Here is a 21,504-nt window from a genome sequence, read left to right on the forward strand (position 1 = left end):
CACTGGTATACATATCCTTATATTTGCTGCTGCCCCTGTCTGTAATTTATTTAATGTCTCTTTCCCCCTGGACTATAAACTCCTTGAGAACACCTATCCTCTCTACCAACTCCACCGTATGGTACTCTCCCGAGTGCTTAGCACACTGCTTGACACACAATCGAGCAGAGAGCAGGCCCCTACCCCTTGTCCCACTTTCCTCGCCTGTCTAGCCAGCAGCAGAGCAGCACTCTACCGCAGTTCAGTCAGATTCCTCTTCCACCTGTTCTCTCACTCAGGGGACAGTTTGGGAGCAGGAAAGACAAGAGAGGAACAGGGAGACAGGGAAGAAGTATTATCATCAATAATAATAACAATAATAATAATAGATACAAGGTCATCAGGTTGGACACGGTCCCCGTCCCACATGGGGCTCACGGTTTTAATCCCCGTTTTTCAGAGAGGCACAGAGAAGTGAAGTTATTGCCCAAGGTCAGACAGCAGACAAGTGGCCGACCCGGGATTAGAACCCATGACCTCTGACTCTCAAGACCGTGCTCCTGCCACTAGGCCATGCTTTGAACCCAACGAGTGGCCCAAATTGATTCCTACTGTAAACTAAGCTGGGCTCAGGAACCTTTTCGAGCAGAAGAGTTAAACAGAATGCAGCCTTCGAGCAGCTGGCGTCCAAAGAGCCAATCGTGTCATTTCAACAGAATGGTGGAGGGTGGGAAAGGGAGGAGGCGGGACAAGAGGAGGAAAGAAAAAGGTGGTGAGAGAGAGGAAGAGGGAGAAGGAATCAACTTGGATCTGGTTTTCATTTGGGAAGGGGGAAAGGTAGGTGCCGGGGTGGCAAAGCGTTGTGACCGGCACCCTTTTCTGCCCCACCACATTATGCCAAGGGCAGGGTTAGCACAGGAAGGCGGGTCTCCTGGGTTCCTCAAAAAAAGAACAATTTTCCAGCTCTCAGAGCAGTCTGTCCTTCCGTCCACCTTTTGCCCGCCCCGCAGCAACTCCCCTCCCCAGGCTTGACTGCAAGACCTTGGAGCTCAGGGATCATGTCTACTAATTCTATTGTCCTCACCCAAGTGTTTAGTTCAGAGCCCTGCACGCGATAGATGCTCACCAAAATGCTACCGATCTCAGAGCAGCTCAAGACTATGCAGTTTGGCTTCGTGGAAAGAGCCCAGGTCTGGGAGTCAAGGGACCTGGGTTCTAATCCCAGCTCTGTCTGCCTGCAGTGTAACCTTGGGCAAGCTACTTAACTCCTCAGTTTCCTCATCTGTAAAATAGGGATTCAATATCGTGAGCCCCACGTGGGACAGGGACTGTGTCTATGTCTGTGTCTACTCCAGCATTTAGACATCATGGTTCATAATAAGCACTTCATAAAAAATTATTAATAATAATTGTGGAATCTGTTAAGCACTTATTCTGCGCCATGCACTGTACTAAGCACTGGGGTAGATACAAGATAACCGGGACCCACATGGGGCTCACAGGCAAAGTAGGAGGGAAGATATGTATTGAACCCCCATTTTGCCGATGAGGGAACTGAGGCACGCAGAAGTACAGTGACCTGTTCGAGGTGACAGCAGACGAGTGGCAGTCAGGATTAGAACCCAGGTCCTCTGATTCCCAGGCCCACACTCTTCCCACTAGATCACGTTAACTCCCAAGGAAGCCGAAGGAAATCCAAACCGAGGTGAACCTCTTCAAGCCACCCGATGAGAGACTCAGCTGGAACGGAGAGTTTGAGAGGTTTAAGAATAAGATGATTATTGGTATAAATTATAATGAATAAAGTCAATTCCTCTAATAATAACAGTACTCATTCATTCAATAGTATTTATTGAGCGCTTACTACGTGCAGAGCACTGGACTAAGCGCTCGGAATGTACAATTCGGCAACAGATATAGACCATCCCTGCCCAACGACGGGCTCACAGTCTCACCATAATAATAACGGTGGTGTTTATTAAGTGCTTACCATGTGCCAAGCACTGTTCTAAGTGCTGGGGTAGATGCAAGGTCATCAGGTTGTCCCACATGGGGCTCACAGTCTTAATCCCCATTTTACAAATGAGGGAACTGAGGCCCAGAGAAGTGAAGTGACTTGCCCACAGTCACACAGCTGACAAATGGCGGAGGCAGGAGGAGAACCCACGACCTCTGACTCCCCAGCCCGGGCTCTCTCCACTGAGCCACGCTGCTTACTCTGTGCCAAACACCATTTTAAGCACTGGAGTGGATTTGAGTTAATCAGGTTGGGCACAGTCCCTGCCCCACATGGGGCTTCCAGTCTTAATCCCCATTTTACAGATGGGGCTCAGGGAAGTGAAGTAGCGAGAAGTCGCGTGGCTCAGTGGTAAGAGGATGGGCTGGGGAGTCAGAGATCATGGGTTCAAATCCCGGTTTGACCGCTTGTCAGCTGTGTGACTTTGGGCAAGTCACTTCACTTCTCTGTGCCTCAGTTACAGATGGGGCCCAGGGAAGTGAAGTAGCGAGAAGTAGCGTGGTCAGTAGAAGGAGCCCGGGCTTGGGAGTCAGAGGTCTTGGGTTCAAATCCCGGTTCTGCCACTCATCAACTGTGTGACTGTGCGCAACTCACTTAACTTCTCTGTGCCTCAGTGACCTCATCTGTAAAACGGGGATGAAAACTGTGAACCTCACGTGGGACAACCTGATGACCCTGTATCTCCCCCAGCGCTTAGAACAGTGCTCTGCACCTAGTAAGCGCTTAACAAATACCAACATTATTACTCTCTGGGCCTCAGTTCCCTCATCCGGAAAACGGGCATGAAGACTGTGAGCCCCACGTGGGGTCTGATCACCTTGGATCCTCCCCAGCGCTGAGAACTGTGCACCTAGTCAGCGCTTAACAGAAGCCATCATTAAGTGAAGTGACTTGGCCAAGGTCACCCAGCAGACACGTGGCAGGACACGCATTAGAACCCAGATCCTCCGGCCTCGCTCGAATCGGCACCTTCGACCTCATCCGGCTTCGGAAGGTGAAGGACATAGAAACCAGATGGGGTTCAGCCCCCTTAAAGGTCGGTGTTCTTTGCCCACTCCCCATCCTGATCGACTCCCTTTCCTGCCCAGCCCGAGGATTCCCAGGAAGGCCGAGGCCCTCCATTCCTCTCGCTTGCCGGAGGCCCCTCCCTCAAGGGGCGGGATCTGTCGGAGGGAAAGGGGGAAGTAGAAGGAAGGAGGAGGAGAATCAGCCAAACAACCTCCCTCCCTTCCCTCTCGCCGCTTCTCTTCCTGTCTCCCTCCCCAGCGCGCATGCGCACCCCTGGGCTTTAAACGTGCACGGCCGGCCCGTCCGAAATAAGATCCGGTTCATCGGGCGCTCACTCCCTCGACCCGAGCGTGTCCCTCCGCCGGCCGGGATTATTTGACCGCCCCGGAGCCCCCTCCCCGAAGCGCTCGCCGCGCCCACTGGGGACCGCCCCCCTCCTCCGTCCTCGGCGGGAAGTGGGGGCGCCGGGGAGGGGCGTCCCCGAGGGCCAGGCCGTCCCGGGGGCGTCGGGGAAGGCCCGCGGAAGGATCCGGTTTGTTGTGGTGGGAGGGGGAGGGGGAGACGCGGAGGAGCCAAGATGGCGGCGGCGGCTCGGAGGCGGTAGCGGCGGGGTCGGGAGCCACCCCCCCTGAGGCGCCGGAGCGGGCCGCCCTGGAAGCGGCGGCCGGGGAGCGGAGGCTTGGACGACACTGCGGCCGAAGGCGCCATGAGCCCCTGAGGAGCCGAGCCGGCTCGGAGTAGCGGCCCCGCCTCGGGAGCGCGGGGGGCCGGTCCTGCCCGGCCCGGGGCCGCCATGGAGCCTGGGTCTGACGACTTCCTGCCGCCGCCCGAGTGCCCCGTCTTCGAGCCCAGCTGGGCCGAGTTCCGCGACCCGCTGGGTTATATCGCCAAGATCCGCCCCATCGCCGAGAAGTCCGGCATCTGCAAGATCCGGCCGCCCGCGGTGAGGGCCGGCTGGGGGGAGGAGGGCCAAGGGCGGCCGGGGGGGCGGCCTCGAAGGACCGGCCACGGGGACCCGCGGGGAGGCTCCCCATCCCACCTCCACCCCCGCTTCGCCGGGGCCTGGAAGGGAGAGACCCCCCCCCCCCCACCTTCCAGAAGGCCCAAAAAGTAGAGCAAGGCCGGCACTGACCGACCCCGGCTCTGGCAGCGGCACATCTCCCAGCCGGGGGGAAAGGGCAGTGAAACCGCCCCTCATTCGACGTTGCCGGCCATCCCGGCGAAGAGAAGGTGCAGACCTCAGAGGGGCAAGGCCAGCCGAGCCCCGCACCCCTCCCAGTTCTCAATCCTCAAGGGTGTCCCCGCCGGGGCCGAAAGTGGAGTTTATTTGGGTGCCCCCGGCTGCTAATGCGGGAGGGGCGCTTCCTCTCTGGGCTGGTAGCATCGGGCTTCCACTTGCCACGGGGGCCCCCCCGTTTTCCTCCCAGCTTAAATTACGGCGGCCCCACTTGGGGGGGAATCCAGGCGGCCTAAGTTGGCAGTGCCCAGGCAAAAATGGCTGCTCCACCAGGACACCTCTGGAGGCCCTAGGGGCGAGTCTGCAAACAGTAGTGAAGTACCGCCCGGGCCAGTGCTTCACTTTGGTCTCCTCCCTTCGGCCTTTCCGGCCTTGGCTTTAGTCTCCTCCCGTCCCTGCTCAGAGAAAACTTGACCAGAGGAGTTGGACTCTTTCTGGGGGATTTTCGACCCCTGACACAACTTCTGTCTTTTCCATCCACCCAGCAGAGAGTTCGTTAGATCCCATCCTCCGAGTGGGTCCAGACACCTCCTGCCTGTGTGTGCTCTGTTGGTTTAGACACTCTTTTTTGTGCGGGTAAGGGTAGCCTGGGCCTAATCCATTAAAGCTCGGATGAGCCCCTGGTTGCGTGCAAGTTTCCTAGCCGTGGGCCCGCCTGCCCTCCAAGTTGGCATTCTTCACTTGAAAGAGGCGTCGGTCCCGTACATTGGGCGCCTCTCTTCCTCTGTGCCAGACTTGGAGTGTGGTAAGCCCGGTTTGGGAAAGTGTGGAATCAGGGACCCCTGGAGAACCCGGAACACCTCCTCAGATTTCAGAAAGGAGGCCGGTGTGAAGTGTCACTTCACCTCCTGCTGCTCAGGGCCCTGGGACGGTCCAAAGTGCATTGGCTGAGAATTAAATCCAGAGTCAGTTGGGCCGGGAGGCCGGTTGCGAAGTTGCTACCTGAGCGCTGGCTAGAGCGTCGGGACAGTCTGCTGGGAAAAGGGTTAGTGTTGTTGCATGTGGCCTTTGCAGGTGACTGGGGAGGTGGGGGAAGAAGTGGTTGGAGCGATGATCCCCGTCGAGTTTGGTTTTGTTAATAGTATCTTCTTGGACCAAGGTGGCTTGAGCCACGCAGAAGTCCTGGATTTAATTCTCCTGCTTGGGGATTCTGGTGCAGGTATTAAGCCACACCCCCTCATCTTCTTCTTCTTCCCTCTCCCCGCCTCCCCTTCCTCCCCCCACCCCGCCCTCCCCCACTCCTTGCAGGGAGACTCTTCTCTGGGCACAGTCAGCTAGATTGCTCATATTTTTGTTTTGTTTTGCTTTTTACCAAGTTGTGTTATGGCCCTGGTGAGGGGTGTGAGGGAATCCTCAGAGTTTAGGGCGCATGTGTAGCTTGGAAGGCTTGCAGGATCTCAGTTCCTGCCACTGTTCATTTCTGAACTGTAGGCAGAAGAGAGGAGGCAAGTGTCCAGGGCAGAAGAATAGGCCCAGTTAAGGAAGGGGCAGAAGGAGGGTTTGTCTGGAGAATGAGCCTGGGCTCAAACCTTATACCACGGAGTCCTAATAATAGTGACATGTCCAATATGGCTGCCAGAGTGAGAGCCTTTGTCTAGAAAACAGCAGGAGGGGACTGAGGGGAGAGTGAGAGGGCTCTTGTCTCCTGCGGCCCTAACATAGCCCCACGGCCTGCAAGGTTCACAGCTGAGAAGTCCTCCTCCCCACCAACCTGGTCGCGATTGGAGACCCCTCTAGGATTCCCAATCCTGCTTTTTCCTGTGATCTCACTTGGCATGGAGACACTTCCTCTTTCCTCCGCCCTCCCACCCTCTCCTCTAGCCGGGTGTCCGGCCGTGTGAATCCATCTCATTCCTTCCTCGGGACAGCCCGAGCGGGGCAGTTCTCCAGGGAGTCTAGCCTCGGCTCCCGCTCCTTCTCCCCTCCGACTCCCGACCCCTCACTTCCCCAACAGCCATTGTGGAGTTTCTGGGGCCTTTCTCTGAGCTGCTGAGCAGAAGCAGCAGTATCAATTCCACCTAGTGTTTGCTCTGATTAAAAAAAAAACAAAAAAACAAACACACCCCCCCCCCCCAACTCATTCTCTTCTCTGTGGCTCCCAAGGTTGCCAACTTGAGGGAGGAAAATCCCCCTAAAAATGTTTGGCTTTAGCCAGGGCCCTCTGGGCTTTGTGAGGCCAGCTCCCCGGCAGATGGGCTGTCATTTGTTCTTATCTAGAGTAACAGCCGGGAAAAGAACACCCCACTCTTCTCTCCCCGGCCCCCCACCCTTGCCGTGTGATGAAATGGAGGTAGAAACCCAGTGAGCAACAGCCTCTCCCCACCGCTCCAGTTTCCGTTCAGCCAGGTGGATTCTCTGTGGTGCCCAAGACTGCCCGTGCCGGGGCCGGAGGGCAACGGGGGAGACCGAGGACATTCGCTCGCTCGCTGCCGTGCCGGGAGAAGGTGGCCGTGGTCGAGCGGGGACCGGGAGCTCCTCAGCCCTGGCTCGGTTCAGATTTGGTCAGTTAAGTGTGGTCTTAGGCTGATTCTTGAAGAATCTGCCCTTAGTGCTCATTGTCTGGGTGGTGAGAACTACTCCCTTCTCAAGCATTAGAGTCGCTTCCGAAGTGGGGAACAATGGGCAGCCAGGGAGCCAGGAGAAATGGGAAGGGAGAAATTAAAAATCCCTAGCTGGACCGCACACGTGTGTGTGTGTGTGTGTGTGGTGGATTTTTTTTTCCCCCGCCATTCTGGCACTGGTCCTGACCTTGAGGGGTGCCCGTGTGGGCCGGTGGTGGAGGAGCTGGGGGAGGGGGGAGTCTCATTTTATCCCATCCAAAGTGTAGTTTGGCAAACATATTTTTTAAATGGCCAGATTTCTCAGAGGCTCTTGGATAGCTAAAGTGAAGTTACGTAGTTAATTACCCTCCCCTCTCTCAGCTCGAAGTGAGGGGGGGACAGAGAAGGCTTCAATGCTGATCTGAAATGAGTGGAGAACTAATGACAACCTGCAGTCAATGGTCCCCTCCCCTTTCAGAAAGTGGAAGGGACCCTGGAGGCCGGTGTTACCTGAGCAGGGACTGGGCAGGGAGAGAGAGCCTAGGAGAGGCTATTCCAGATGTGAGGAGCTGGAATGGGGAGTATAAACAATTACTGTAAAAAGCCCCTGCGACTGCTCCAACTTTAATAAATGTTTTGGGTACGAGAAAAGCCTCCCAGGCCACTGGGCTGTTCTTGAGACGTTCAACCCGCCCGTTCTTGAGACGTTCAACCCGCCCACCCCTGGTATTTGGCACCTTTCCTCCGTACCCTATAATCAGGGTCTCGATTGGAGGGGAGGAAAAAAAAAAATCAGGCAGTTGCCCGTAGCGTATAAGAATTCTCCATTAAGAGCTCGTCGTGGTGTCTGGTAGCTCACCCTGGCAGGCACAGACTTGCAGTGGGTGCTGGTATCTTCCTCTCAGCCCCAGCACCCCCTTCAGCCAGTCTCACGGAGAGAAGAGAGGGAAATGTGCTAACCCTCTCTGCCAGGGGTGACGTAGCAGGCAGGGTTGGACCCAGGTAAGAGTGGGAAGGGGGCATGAGCAGATGGCAGGAAGTGGTGATTTAGGGGTGGGCACCGACCCAAGGGTCCGGGGCGCATGTGGCATCCAGGCCTCCTTTTAGTAATAATTGTATTAAAGTGCTCACTGTGTATCAAGCGCCGGGTTAGGTACAGGATCATCAGGTCAGAACAGTACCTGTCCTATCATGAGGCTCACAGTCTGGGTAGAGGGAGAACCGAGGAAACTGAGGCATAGTGAAGTCACTTGCCCTGCTGTGACAGCAGGCAAGTGGCAGAGTCGGGATGAGAATTCCCAGGCCTGGGCCCCTGTCCACTAGGCCACCCTAGTTCCTTGTACAAGTTGCCCAGGAAGGTTACCCCTTATGATCTGTACACTTACTCTTCTCTGCATTCTCAAACTTCTTGAACTATTAAACAGACTCCTCCTAGAAGAAGCCACGGTTTGGATGTTTGGGGAGCAGCTTGCAAGCCTTCAGAGTCTTTGGGATGGGAGACTCGGGCCAGAGGAGGGTAGCGCCAGGCTGGGAGCCCAGTCCAGGAGCCCTGAGCTCAACTGTCCAGGTCTTGCGCCGTTCCCCACCCTTTCATTGCCTTGCTGCCCTCCATCTTTCCTTCCTGAAGCCCCCGGGAGGAAGCTCTCTCTTTCTCTCCCTCTCTCTCTCATTCTCTGGTTCCTCTGCTGGGGACCTGCTTCATTAGCATGGGCCTGAGAGGCAGAACACCTAGTGATAACCGTGGTATTTGTTACTGCTTACTGTGCTAAGTGCTAGGGTAGATGCAAGATAATCAGGTTGGACCCAGGCACCGTCCCACATGGACCTCCCAGTCTGTGTAGGAGGGAGAAGAGCTACACTAATCACCATTTTACAAATGAGGAACCTGGAGCCCAGAGAAGTAAAGTGACTTATGACTTGCCTCTGGTCCCACAGCAGGCAAGTGGCAGGGTCAAGATTCGAGCCCAGGGCCTCTGACTCCCAGGCCTGGGCTCTTTCTTTAGGCCAGCTCACTTCGTTAGCGCTGGGTTCGGGCCACTCTTCCGCTGTGTGACCTCAGGCACGTCGTTTAAACTTTTCTGTGCCTCAGTTTCTTCTGTAGAATGAAGATTTGCCTACCTGTGAGCCTCTTGTGGAACAAGGCCTGTGTTGGAACTGATTATCTTGTAATCCAGCCCAGCGCTTAGTACAGTGCTCATCCTCAGGGAGACACTTAAATCTTATCAAACTTTTTTAAGTTTGGCAAGCAGAAATTAAAAAAAAGCACCAAGAACTCACCTTTAAAGGAGTGGTATCCGGTTGTGTGGTTGTGGGTGTTTAAGTGTGACTTGTGCCCTCTTAAATGTCCACTCCCTAGAGCACTGGCTGTATATTTGCGTGAAGAGGACCCCGTATAGCGTGACTATCTAGTGACTCTATATGATTTGCAGATGGGGAGACAGGAGGCGCTTACAGCTCAGAGCTCTGCTGTCCTCATGGAGCTGTAGCATTTCTCAGTCACAGGAAAGCTCCATATGGGGCTTTTACCCTACATAATCCAGTAACCCAGATGACCTTCAAGAGAAACAGGTTGGTATGCAGTCCTTCAAAGATGGAAAGTAAACAATATGGAATGAAAAGGCTGCCCATAAGGCCGAGCACATTCTTGTAGTCCCCTTGGGTACAGGCATTACAATCAGTGTGAATTTGAAAGGCGAGGGAGTGCTTTAAATGGAGTCCCTGCCCTTGCATGTGACTGGGTTGACTTGTTCTCCTGCTCCCCCAGCCCCGAGGCATACATGATAGAGTAATCCATTCCCTTCTCATTTCTTCCAGGACTGGCAGCCGCCATTTGCTGTGGAAGTGGATAACTTCAGGTTTACGCCCCGAATTCAGAGATTGAATGAACTGGAGGTATGGGGATGGGACCAGGGGAGGTTCGGCGTGTGGCCCCGAAGCTGGGCATCCGTGGTAACTCCCGGTAGCACGGCGAGGAGGTTAGAGTCGGCGAGCCTAGGCAAGCAACCTTCCCTTTCTGCGCCTGCGTTCCCCTCTGCAAAATGGGGCCAGCCGAGCCTCTGGCTGCCTCGGCGGCGTGGGAAAGATGGCTGAGGCTCTTAAAAAAAAAATCTAAAGAGCTGGTGCTCTGTGTCCTGTAGAGTTTCTTTCTCTTCTCTACCCACTGCCCAATGATCTGTGAAAATGGTGCTCAGGCAGGTATTAGGATGGGCTTTGTACTGAACCTAGGAGCCTTCAGTGGAGGCTTCGTCCCTCCCCCGAGCTCATCTCTGCCGAGAAGCAACATAATCCTTGCTCCCTGTAGGCAGGTGCTCCTGTATCGGATATCTCGTTCCAGGTGCTTCCCCTTAAACCTCCAGTGGAGCTCAGAGGGATTCGTCCCTGAAGTTTGCTATAGTTTTCCCTCAGAAGCAGGACTTGGCCTGGTAACTTCTAGTGAGGGAAGACTGTCGTAGTAATAGTATTAATCAATAGTATTTATTGAGCACTTTCTCTGTGTACTAAGTGTTCGGGAGAGTATAGCAGTGGAGTTAGTAGACACAGTCCCTGCTCTCAAGGATTGTGGAGTCTAGCAGGGAGATGGACAGGAAGATAAATTAGAGGTCGGATGGAGCAGCAAAGTTTAAAGATATGGATATGAGGCCTTAGGTGGAGGTGAAGACAAAAGTGCACCTAGTTGATGCCGGAGTGGCAGTGGGAGGGAGGAGATAGAGTGGTGAAATGAGATTAATCAGGGAAAGCCTCCTGGAGGAGATGTGATTTTGATTTTTGTAGGGCTTTGAAGAGGAGGAGCCTAGTGATCTACCGGTTGTGAAGGTGGGAGGTGGTTCCAGGCGGGAGGGAGGCTGTGAAGAAGAGGTCGATGGCGAGGAAACACAGGCAGTAGGTTGTCTCTAGCGGAACAGGCGAGCTGGGCTGCAGCGGGAGAGGAGCGAGGATAGGTAATGGAGAGAGAGCTGATTGAGCGCTTCAAAGCTGATGCTCCAGAGGGTAATGTGGTGAGGAAAGGACGATTGTTGGAGATTTGGAGGAGTGGGCAGACAATCACAGACCTATTTGGGAAACGATCTGGGCCGCAGTGTGAAGTGTGAATTGGGAAGGCTGGAGGCAGGAACGCCCGTCAGGAGTTTGTTGCAATAATGGTCTTTGTCGAGCACCTGTTGGAGGAAAATACAAAACAAGACCTGACGCATTTCTAGACCATGAGCCCGTTGTTGGGTAGGGATTGTCTCTATCTGTTGCCGAATTGTACTTTCCAAGCGCTTAGTACAATGGTCTGCACACAGGAAGTGCTCAATAAATACGATAGAATGAATTTCATGCCCACAGAGCAGCTTACACTCTAACGGGAGAGAGACATAAAGTATTTACAAACGGTAACGCTAAATAAAGATTTGCATGATTCAGTTGACTAAACATATGCCTAAGAACTGAGGATGAGTATAAGTGCCAGGGATGACTGGACATCTATTATTGAGGGGGGTGGGCTTTCAGAAGGGCTCAGAACAACAGGTAGGGCTGTGGTCTGTTGGATTTGGTTGGAAAGGAAGAGCAGAAGGAAGCAGCATGGTCTAAAACAAAGAGCGCAGGCCCGAAAGCCAGAGGTCCTGTGTTCTAATCCAGGCTCTGCCACTTGTCCGCTGTGTGACCTTAGGCCAGTCACCTTAACTTCTCTGTGCAGTTACCTCATCTATAAATCGGGTTTAAACTGTGAGGCCCATGTGGGACATGCACTGTGTCCAACCTTCTGTTTACCCCAGCACTTAGGAGAGGGCCCGGCGTATAGTAAGTGCTTAAATACCATTTTTTTAAAAGGTTTCAGGTCAGGATTGGGAAGAACCAGGGGACAGAGGTGCGAGAATTGATATCAAGGTAATATTAGCTGAGCTTTGGAAGAATGGAGAGAGCAGGTTAGGTAGAAGAGGGTTGAGAATCCATGTAAGGCATCGGTGATAGTGGTTTGCATAGTAACACCTGCACTCTTGCACTGTTCTTGGCCACCCTGGGGGCTCAGCATACAGCAAGTGAGTAGACAAGCAGGGACTGCAACATCTGGAGAAGGGCATTCCGTAGTTTCAGTGCAGAACCCGGTTGGTTGAACAGTATTAGTGCCCTCTGAACAGGGTGATTGCTGGTCTGCCAAGGTCACTTGAGGAGACTGTGCCCCGGGCTCTGCAGAAGGAAAATTCCTCCACAACTCTTTGCCCCTGTAAATGCCCTGCATCCACTCATCCTCCACTCCTCCCTATCTCCCTACATTCTCCCCACGCTTCTTCAAAGGGCTTGGGCCTCTTCTGTGACAAGAGCCTGTGGGCAGCAGTCTTCCCCTGGTACCTTTTGAAGCAAATGTAAAGAAGGCTGAGCTGTGTTGGGGTTGCTAGAATGGAACCTCCCAGCTGCCTTCTCCCAAACAGACTGGGTGCAGGGGAAACTAGGTGAGGGAGGGTGATCCAGCTCCTCAGCTGAGTCCCCAAGAACTTCACTCTAAGAGCTCTGGTTTGGGGCACTGGCAGGGTTCGTCTCAGCTCTTGGGAAGGCCAGGTGGAGAGGGAGAGAGCTAGACTGGGTGGGGGTGTTGACCCGGGGAAAGACCTTCACTAGCCCAGGAGTTGTGCTCAAAACCAAGGCCCCATGGAAGCAGGAGTGGCAAGCTCTCTTGTTAGACATTGTTCACTCCCCTCTCCCCAGGACTCACGCAATGATGTTAACCCCAGTAACTGGCTTTATAGGGAGACACTTGGAGGTAGAGTAGTAATTTGGGAGGGAGGCTCCCAGACGAGAACAGGTCCAACAGACTCTGGCTCCCTGGGAACCAGGTGATTAGTGGAGTAGTTACCGCTTAGGACCAGTCTGCTGAGCTTGGCGGGGGCAGGGGGCTCGGACGAACCCTTCCTAGGGAAGGCGGGGAGGACTGGACTCCTTTGTTCATTTTCAGAGAAGGCTGGGAGTGCACCCAGTGAGGTAGCCCCAATCAGGACCATTTGTGGGCTCTGGTTTTTGGCACCCTCTGTCCTTCCCATCCCGCTTCCAAATACTTCTCTGAGAAACAGGGTCAGGAGAAAAACTCTCTCCGGTCGTATCCGAATCAGCCATCACAGGCCCCGGGAGGCCGTAACGATAGTATTTGTTAAGTGCTTGCTGTGTGTCCAGCACTGTTCTAAGCGCTGGGGCAGATACAGGCTACAGGTTGGACCCAGTCCATGTCTGACATGGGGCTCTCAGTCTTAATCCCCTTTGTAGACATGGGGGAACTGAGGCACAGAGAAGCAAAGCGACTTGCTCGGGGTCACAAGGCAGGCAAGGGGTGGAGCTGGAATAGAACTCAGGTCCTTGCCGACTCCAAGGTCCATGCTCTATCCACTAGGCCATGTTACTTCCTATTTCCTGCTTCCTTTAAGGCGTCAGGGCAGGGTGGGCTTGAACCCAGGGCCAAACTCTGCCCTTGCCTCCTCCCACGCTACCCTGGGCCTGTCTTCAAAGATCTCGTTTGTCTCCCTCTGCCCCCCACTCGAGTCTCTTCTGTACTGTAACAATAAATCATCGCATCAAACCACATCTCTGTCTTAGATGTTGGTTTGTGCAGTCCAGTGCTCGACACACAATTGGCCCCCAGTAGATGTTATTAGCTGACTAATTCATCGTGGCTTCTTTGCGGTTAGGGAAACTGAGGCCCATAAATTGTGAGGGGAAGCCTTTCTTCTTTTCTCAGGATTGATTTGAGGGCGAGAGAGATCCTGCCCAAGTGACTCCTCAGAGGGAAAAGCAGGGCTGGGGTGTGTGGGCGTAGGCTGCAGTGGTATGGCTGAGAGGAGGTCCTGCTCTTGGGTTCTCAAGGAAGGGTGCGGCAGGGGATGTCGGGGGCGGTTCTTACCTCACTTCTCCCAGGAAGGCTGCACCTGGCCTTTGTGATTGACCATCTTAGGGGACTTGCTGGTGAGACCGTAGAGCCAATTTAAGACAAGGAAACGAGGAGGAGCTCCGAGACCTTACGGCGACCTCTCTAGCTTGCCGGGAACTGATGGCACAGTGTTATGGGGAAGTGGGGGGGATTTCTCAAGGCCTCGTATTGGTGCAGATGCCAGGTGAGAGGCTTTCGTCTGATTCAAGGGGCACGGCGCAGCAGTTCTTTTGGGGAATTCCTGACCTTGTGGGGCAGCTGAGTGCCTGTCTAAACCTCACCTCCCAAAATGAGCTAGGATTACCCATCTGCGGAACGGTACGGCCCCATCCCTGGAATACCTGTACCCAGTGATCTAATCCCCAGGTAGCTCCCACGTCACTATTGTGAGCAATCTCTCACAGAAGAAAGCAACGTGGTCAGGCTTGTTCCACCTCCCCCGTCCGGAGTGTCTGTCCCTCCGTGGCCTTTGGAGCCGGGGAGCCTGGATCCTGCTCCTTAAACAGTAAGAGGTGTGTGCTTGTGATCTCTCATCTCTCTCTCCCTCCCCTGCCAGATGACCTCTCAAAAATCCCCTACCTGAACTCACTTGAGGTGCATGGGTCTCGTGGAAAAGTGAGCAGGTCCTTCTGAAACTCGTGTTTTGATCCTGGCCCTGTATCGATCAATATTTGTGGAGCACTTGCTGGGTGCAGGGCACCTCCCTAAGTACTTGAGGGAGTACAGTAGAACTTGTAGACCTGATCTCTGTCTTCTGGGAGTTGAGAATTTTAACAGGGGAGGCAGACACTAAAATAAACTGTAGGTAGGAGGAAGCAGCAGAGAGTATAAAGACATGTACGTAAGCGCTGCGAATGGTGTGAGTACCTAAGCAAGGACTTAGGTGGCAGGGAGATGCTGAAGCGGCATATTTGAGGATTGAGAGAGCGGTGGTCGGCTGGATGGGAAGGGGGAGGGAGTTCTAGGCAGAAGATGGGGCATGACCATGAGATCAGTGGCGGGAGAGGCAAGAATGAGGCCTAGTGACTACGTTTATTCTATTGCCAACTGGGGTGGAGGTGGGGGAAGAGAGTGTAAGGAATCGGGTGGAGGAGAGAGCCATTTGAGGCCCCAGAGGAGAGAAGCAGTGTGGCTTATTAGAAAGAGCCCGAATCTGAGAGTCGGAAGACCTGAGTTTTAATCCCAGCTCTGCCACTTGCCTGCTGTGTGACCTTGGGCACGCAACTTCACTTCTCTGTGCTTCAACGTCCTCACCTGCAGAATGGGGATTAAAGTCCTGTTCTCCCTCCCACTTAGACTGTGAGCTCTTTACTTTTATTATTAGTGGTTTTTGTTAAGCACACAGTGATGCTGTCCGACCTGTGGGTTGGGACTTCGTTGATGTCAGACCTATCTCCCTTTGCGAATGGCAGCAGCGGGACCCTGGTACTAGTGTGGGGGTGGTATGGACACGCTTGTCATCGTCATCATCATGTTGGTATTTAAGCACTTACTATGTGCAGAGCACTGTTCTAAGCGCTGGGGTAGATACAGGGTGATCTCTGGAGGGTGGGGATCATGTCTCCTGCTTCCACTGTGCTTGCCCAAGCACTCAGTACAGTGATCTAAATGCCACAAATACTAGTAATTGGTGTTGGGAGATGTGGCCGGGCTACGACCTACGTCGGGCGGTTTTTCAGAGTCCGAGCCAGGATTCGGTGGCTAGGGAAGCCCTATTGTGGGAGCACCTCAAGGATTGGCCTGGGAAGCCCACGCGCGCATGGGGTCTGCCAGCCTGAGGTCCCTGACTAGAGAAGTGGCGTGGCTCTGTGGAAAGAGCCCGGGCTTGGGAGTCAGAGGTCATGGGTTTGAATCCCGGCTCTGCCCCTTGTCAGCTGTGTGACTGTGGGCAAGTCACTTAACTTCTCTGTGCCTCAGTTATCTCCTCTGTAAAATGGGGATTAAGACTGTGAACCTCAGGTGGGACAACCTGATTGCCCTGTATCTACCCCAGCGCTTAGAACAGTGCACTGAACATAGTAAGTGCTTAAATACCAACATTATTATTATTATTATAGGTGAATTCTTCAAGGGTTTACCGAGGGCAAGAGAGTCGGGGAGAGAGAAGCCAAGGTGGTACCCAATGCCTTCCTCCCCCTGGCCCCCGACCCTTGTTTTTTCCCATTTGGAGTCCCCTCTCCCTTATACCTACCCCAGACAGTCACTCTGAGTTTCAGGTCCTATAGGAAAGGGGGTCCTTCTGGGGGCCGCTATCTGGTCACAGACCTAAACCAGAAAGGGTCCGGAAAGTCCCCGGACTTTGCGGACTAGCCTTGTAGTTCAGACTTTTTCTTATTTTCTTGTAATCCAATGAAGGAGAGCAAGCAGATCATGTTCTCTTCTCTTCACTCCCCGCTCCAGATATTTGTTCGTGTGAGACTCAATAGATCGAAGTAATGACCCAACCACACGTGAAGCTAGCCTTGCAAATATCCACTAGGTCATACGCCTGGAGTCAGGCACATACCCACCAACAAGAATGGAATTTGTATTAGCGGGCAAGCTGGGAGGGTGTCCGGGCGGACAGTTATGGCTAGTCTGTATGAGGAATACCAACGACTCCTGACTTTGAGCCCAGTTGGAACTTGGCAAGGGGCTGATTTTGGGATGGGTCAGAGCACTGGATCCAGACATCCACACCCTTGGACCAACCACCAGGATGCCTGACACCTCCACGGTGTCAGCCTCCTGGGAATGGCCCGTACCCACCAAAAAGCCTGGACTAAACCTTGTCGAGCGCCCCAGTGTAAGGGTTGCAGGGCAAGTGGGGAAGCAGTGTGGCCCCGGGGGAAAGAGCCTGGACCTGGGTATCAGAGGATCTGGGCTCTAATTGCGGCTCTGCCTTTTGTCTGCTCTGTGACTTTAGGCAAGACACTTAACTTCTCTGTGCCTCAGTTATCTCATCTGTAAGACGGGGATGAGGTTCTCCTGCTCTCCCTCCCACTTAGACCACGAGCCCGAGGTGGGACAGGGACTGTGTCCAATCTGAGTGTACTGATGCCTATTTACTTGTTTTGATGTCTGTCCCCCCCCCCAGACTGTAAGCCAGGTGTGGGCAGGGATTTTGTTTCTCTATTGTCGAATCGTACCTTTCAAGCGCTTAGAACAGTGCTCTGCACACAGTGCTCAGTAGGTACGATTGAATGAATGTCTTGAACTTACCCCAGTGCATAGTAGAGTGCCTGGTACATAGTAAAGGCTTAACAAGTACCATTAAAAAAAAAAGTTGGGGAAGAGAGAACAGAGTTCTTGTGAAGCATTTCTGGCTGAATCCAGTCAAACCCTTAGGTACCTCCTTTTCTAGCTGCAGATCAAAGAGAGCCCTGCCTCCTTTCCTCTATTCAGGACAACTCTCTGTTCCTCGTGAGTGTATGTGGAGGTGAAAAATGTCACTGAGTGTGGAGGTGAAAAATCACCGGTTGGGGTGGGGAGGCCCCAGGGCCCCAAGTCCATTCTCATCAAGCTCTCTGTCTCCCTCAGGCTCAGACAAGAGTGAAGCTAAACTACTTGGACCAGATTGCCAAATTCTGGGAAATCCAAGGATCCTCCCTGAAAATTCCTAACGTGGAGCGACGGATCCTGGACCTCTACAGCCTCAGCAAAGTAGGTGCCCCGGAGCCCTTCTGCCCTCACACCCCTCTGGGTACCTGTACCTTTCAGCACCCTCTGCCTCAGCCCAGGGGCGCGGGGATGGTTGGGTGGGCATCTGGCACCTTGAGAGAGAGGAAATCAAGGAATCCCAGGTCCCAGAAGCTTGCCAACTGAGTGGAAGATTATTGAACCTGTCAGATGCACCCAGGTTCTGCCAGAATCTTAGAAAGAAGGGGGTCTTGGGAACTTTGGAAGTGGAAGGAATTGGAGCTGAGCATAACCACTACCCGAGCCAGTGTTCCCTTCCTATTCCTCGAGCTGGTCAGGGTGAAGGAGTAACACCATTCTCGATAAGGAAATCTCTAACCTAACTCGATGCTCTTTCAGATTGTAGTAGAAGAGGGCGGCTATGAAGCCATCTGCAAAGATCGCAGATGGGCCCGGGTGGCCCAGCGCCTCAATTACCCTCCTGGCAAAAACATCGGTTCACTGCTTCGGTCGCACTATGAGCGCATCGTCTACCCCTATGAGATGTACCAGTCCGGAGCCAACTTGGTGGTGAGCAACTGCAGGGTGAAGGGGAGGTCCGCGGGACCCTATGTTTTAGGCCTCACCAGGCTGGGTTTCTGGGGAGTCCTGATTTTCTTAGGGGCGAGAGGCTTATGTGTTTCTGGGAAGAGGGTGAAGGACAAAGAAGGGGCATCATGTCCAGAGTCTTTGAGAGACCAGTGAGTCAGGGAGTGGGGTTGGGTTGTCAGGCAGGTGGTTTGGCCAGTGCTCCAAGGAAGAAAGTCTGATATTTTATTGCCCCATCCTAACCCTCAGGGAATCCTGCATCTTAACCCTGGTTCAATAAGGAGGAAGCAACCAGTCAGTACTCCAGATAATCCTATCTCCCTCAGTGCTATTACCGGGGTATGAAAGTCACTCACTGGGCCTAGTTTGGGTGACCAGGAGAGCAAACAGATGTGGGTTGTGGGGCCAAGGTTTTCTTCACCTTTTTCCAGGGTTCCTTAGCTTTGTCTTGGGCAGAACAGGTTTGACTGTAGCCCCCCTAAAATTTTGAGGGCCTCGGAGGAGGGAGCCTGGTCCTCCTTACCACCTCTCTGTTCTCCTCCTCTGTGGCTCAGCGATAAACCTTGGCTGGGCCAGGAGATCAACAGTCTTCATTGGGAGGAGCTGTTCAATTCTAGTTTTGATCTGTCGTCTCAATATGAGACAGATACCGTGGCAAGGGAAGAATGGTGATTTAGCTTCTCGTTGTTCGTATTTGGGTTGGACTTGTGTGGAGAAAAGGTGCCATCCCAAACTCACAGGCTTCCGATCGAAAGAAGCAGACCGGGAGAAGGATGGAGGAGAGGAACGAGGGAGCGTTTGGCCACCGGTTGCTCGGTGGGGACTTTAGGAAGGCTTCTCGGAAGGGCCAGATCTTGGAGGAAGGAGCTCCTTCTCTCAACCCCAGGGGAAGCGGGGGTCGGGGGCCTTGAGAGATGAGGGAAGAGCACCCCTGGAGCAGTGGGCAACTTGAACTGGGCTGCGGGGCCGGGTAGTCGGGTCCCCTCCCGGACTGGACACTGACTCTGACTCCACCTTCCCAGCAGTGCACCGCCCGCCCCTTTGACAGCGAGGAGAAGGACAAGGAGTACAAGCCCCACAGCATCCCTCTGCGACAATCTGTGCAACCGTCCAAATTCAACAGCTACGGACGGCGGGCAAAAAGGCTGCAACCGGATGTGAGTGCCCACGGCTCTCCTTCCCCCTCAGCGGTGGCGCTCACCCGCGGCCGGCGCTCACCCACGGTGGGCCTCCGGGCAGACCGGTGGCTGCCGGATCGGAGCCAACTCCCAGAGAGCAGTCGGTCCTCGCCCTCCGACCGAGACGAACACTTGGAGAAGTCCCTCCCTCCCCTTCGATTGTAACGCGGTTGGGTGCTAGACTGGTTTCACTGCCCGCTGAGTCCTTGTCTGCCATTCAGCTTGGGGTGGGTGAGCCCCTCCCTAGGCCTCTTTCTTGCTGCCATCCCAGTGCCTCTTCTCTGCCTGCATCGGTTCACAGAGGACTCCTCGCAGTCTCTCGCCACCCCTTGACCCTCTCCATCGCTGTCCCTCGCCTTCCTCACAGTCTGGGGAGAGGAGTTTCCCGTTCAGCATGAAGCGAGAGGAAATGTCACTTGTGTGCATTCGGTGCCAAAGGGGAGAGAGGACCCTTGTTCTGGTGCCCTGCCCTGTCCCTGTTCTCTGGCTCTGCTCTGCCTGTCCTGCCCACTCACTCTGTGCCCTGGGGGGTCTCCTTTGGAATCGCTGACCTCTCCTCCCTCCCGTTTGTCGTTCTCACACAGGAGTCTGAACTGTGCACTGATCCTGCCAGCGCACCATCTTTGTTCCCCGAGCGAACACCTCAATCCTGGGTACTGTTCATGTTCTGTGTGTCCCCATCTCCGTCTCACTCGCTCTTCTACCCCCTTTCTCTTTTCCCTTCCCCAGCTACACTGGAACTGAGACTTCCCCTCCCTCTTTTCCCTTCCCAGCTCCTTCCGGTGGGATCCTGGGGCCCTCTGGCAACTTTCTTTCACCGGGACCGTCTCTCCCTTGGTCTTGCCGTCTCTGGCTCCAGCTTTATGGCTCTCCCATCCTCATCTGGCAGAGAGGACGTGGATGCCCGTCTCTCCAACCCATGTCCCTCCCTGCTGAGTCTTTGCTGGCTTTTCATTCCTTGCTGCCTATTTCTCCAAGACATTTCACAGGGAGTGCAGACCGCATAATAACTGTGGTATTTCTTAAGCTCCTTGTGGGCAGAGATCGCATCTACCAACCCTATTATATTGTGCTTTCACAAGCACGTAGTACAGTGCTCTGCACACAGTAGGCGCTCCGTGAAAACCTGTAAGTGCTTACTCTATGCCAAGCGCTATACCAAGCACCGGGGCAGGTCCAAGATAATCAGGTTGAACATGACCCCTTCCCCCACCATGGGGCTTACAGTCCAGGTGGGAGGGAGAAACAGGCCCGGAGAAGTCAAGTGACTTAGCCAAGCTTACTCAGCAGGCAAGTGGCAGAGCTAGGGTTAGAACCCAGGTCTTCTAACTTCCAGAGCCAGACTCTTTCTACTAGGACATGCTGCTTTTTCCCAGGGGAGGGACCCAGCTTTGGGTCCTGCCACGCCCTTGGCTTCTGGGGCAGGGGCAGAAGACCTCTGACCACCCAACCTCCCTCTCCATTGTTAGATGGAGATTTTAAGGCCCAGCATCCTTTCCTCCTAGAGTAAAATTAGAGTGGAAAGCCTAGCCACCCTCTCCGCTTCCCCCTCATTAGAGTGGAAAGCCTAACAACCCTCTCTGCTTCCCCCTCCCCTCAAGCCTCCTTTCTCTTTTCCTCTTTCCTCCCTTGCTACTTCCCACATCAGCATCTTCACCCTCCTTCCCCAGAGCAGCGAAGGGCCTCCTCCAAGGAGAAGGGCCCCAGGCACGTGACCTTCCTGAACTGCGGCATCTCCGGTCCGAAGCGAGCTCGTTAGCCTGGTCCCGCTGCTCCCAAGATTGACCCTTTTAAACTGGCCCGCCGGGCCTGCCTGACGTTCCCAGTTCTCTGCTTCAGCACCACTCTGCGAATGAAATGTGGATCCATCTCTGACCCCACAGGGTCAAGGGGGCTAGGGCCCCCGGAGCTGAAGGATGCTTCCCGGAGGGTCAGGGTGGAGGCAGCTGCTGCTTCTCTCCTGCTTTCTTTCTTGTTGCTGTACTGGGGCCGAAAGAAGGGAGTCCATGGAGAGAGGGAAACCGTAGAATGTGTTTCTTCTTTTGTTTGACATCCGGATCCTGACCTAGGCTGGTGGAAACCAGTGGGAGAGGGCCCCGGGGGCCTCCTGGTTCTGCACGTGACTTATCGTACTGTCCCTTTCCTCTCCCCTCTCTCCCCGCCCCTCCCAGCCCGAGCCCACCGAAGAGGACATTGAGAAGAACCCGGAGCTGAAGAAGCTGCAGATCTACGGAGCGGGGCCCAAAATGATGGGCCTGGGGCTCATGGCCAAAGACAAAACCTTACGAAAGAAAGGTGAGTGGGGTCACAGTCTGGGAGAAGGGCCAGGAAATGATATGGAGTTGCTAGCAGGTGATGAGTCAGTGAGTGGTATTCATTGAAGGCTCACTGTGTGCAGAGCACTGTTCTGAGCGCTTGGAGAACACACTACAGTGGAGTAGGTA

At 54.1% G+C, this 21,504-nt stretch overlaps 1 protein-coding gene across 5 annotated transcripts in view; it reads left to right on the forward strand.

Annotated features, from left to right (window-relative positions):
• Nucleotides 1-3,577: 3,577 nt before the first annotated feature.
• KDM5C (lysine demethylase 5C) overlaps nucleotides 3,578-21,504 on the forward strand; it is a 29,668-nt gene continuing 11,741 nt past the window's right edge. For 2 of the 5 annotated variants that reach the window (XM_029067400.2, XM_029067401.2), the window contains exons 1-7: nucleotides 3,578-3,947; nucleotides 9,596-9,673; nucleotides 17,196-17,318; nucleotides 17,694-17,864; nucleotides 18,905-19,039; nucleotides 19,645-19,713; nucleotides 21,232-21,355. In XM_029067400.2, coding sequence (XP_028923233.1) covers nucleotides 3,798-3,947; nucleotides 9,596-9,673; nucleotides 17,196-17,318; nucleotides 17,694-17,864; nucleotides 18,905-19,039; nucleotides 19,645-19,713; nucleotides 21,232-21,355 — 850 coding nt within the window. In that variant the 5' untranslated portion in view covers nucleotides 3,578-3,797. The remainder of the gene's footprint in view (nucleotides 3,948-9,595; nucleotides 9,674-17,195; nucleotides 17,319-17,693; nucleotides 17,865-18,904; nucleotides 19,040-19,644; nucleotides 19,714-21,231; nucleotides 21,356-21,504) is intronic. The other 3 variants (XM_029067402.2, XM_029067404.2, XM_029067403.2) reach the window with 3 other exon arrangements.

This window comes from Ornithorhynchus anatinus, chromosome 6, assembly GCF_004115215.2.
Source record: "Ornithorhynchus anatinus isolate Pmale09 chromosome 6, mOrnAna1.pri.v4, whole genome shotgun sequence".
Taxonomy (NCBI): domain Eukaryota; kingdom Metazoa; phylum Chordata; class Mammalia; order Monotremata; family Ornithorhynchidae; genus Ornithorhynchus; species Ornithorhynchus anatinus.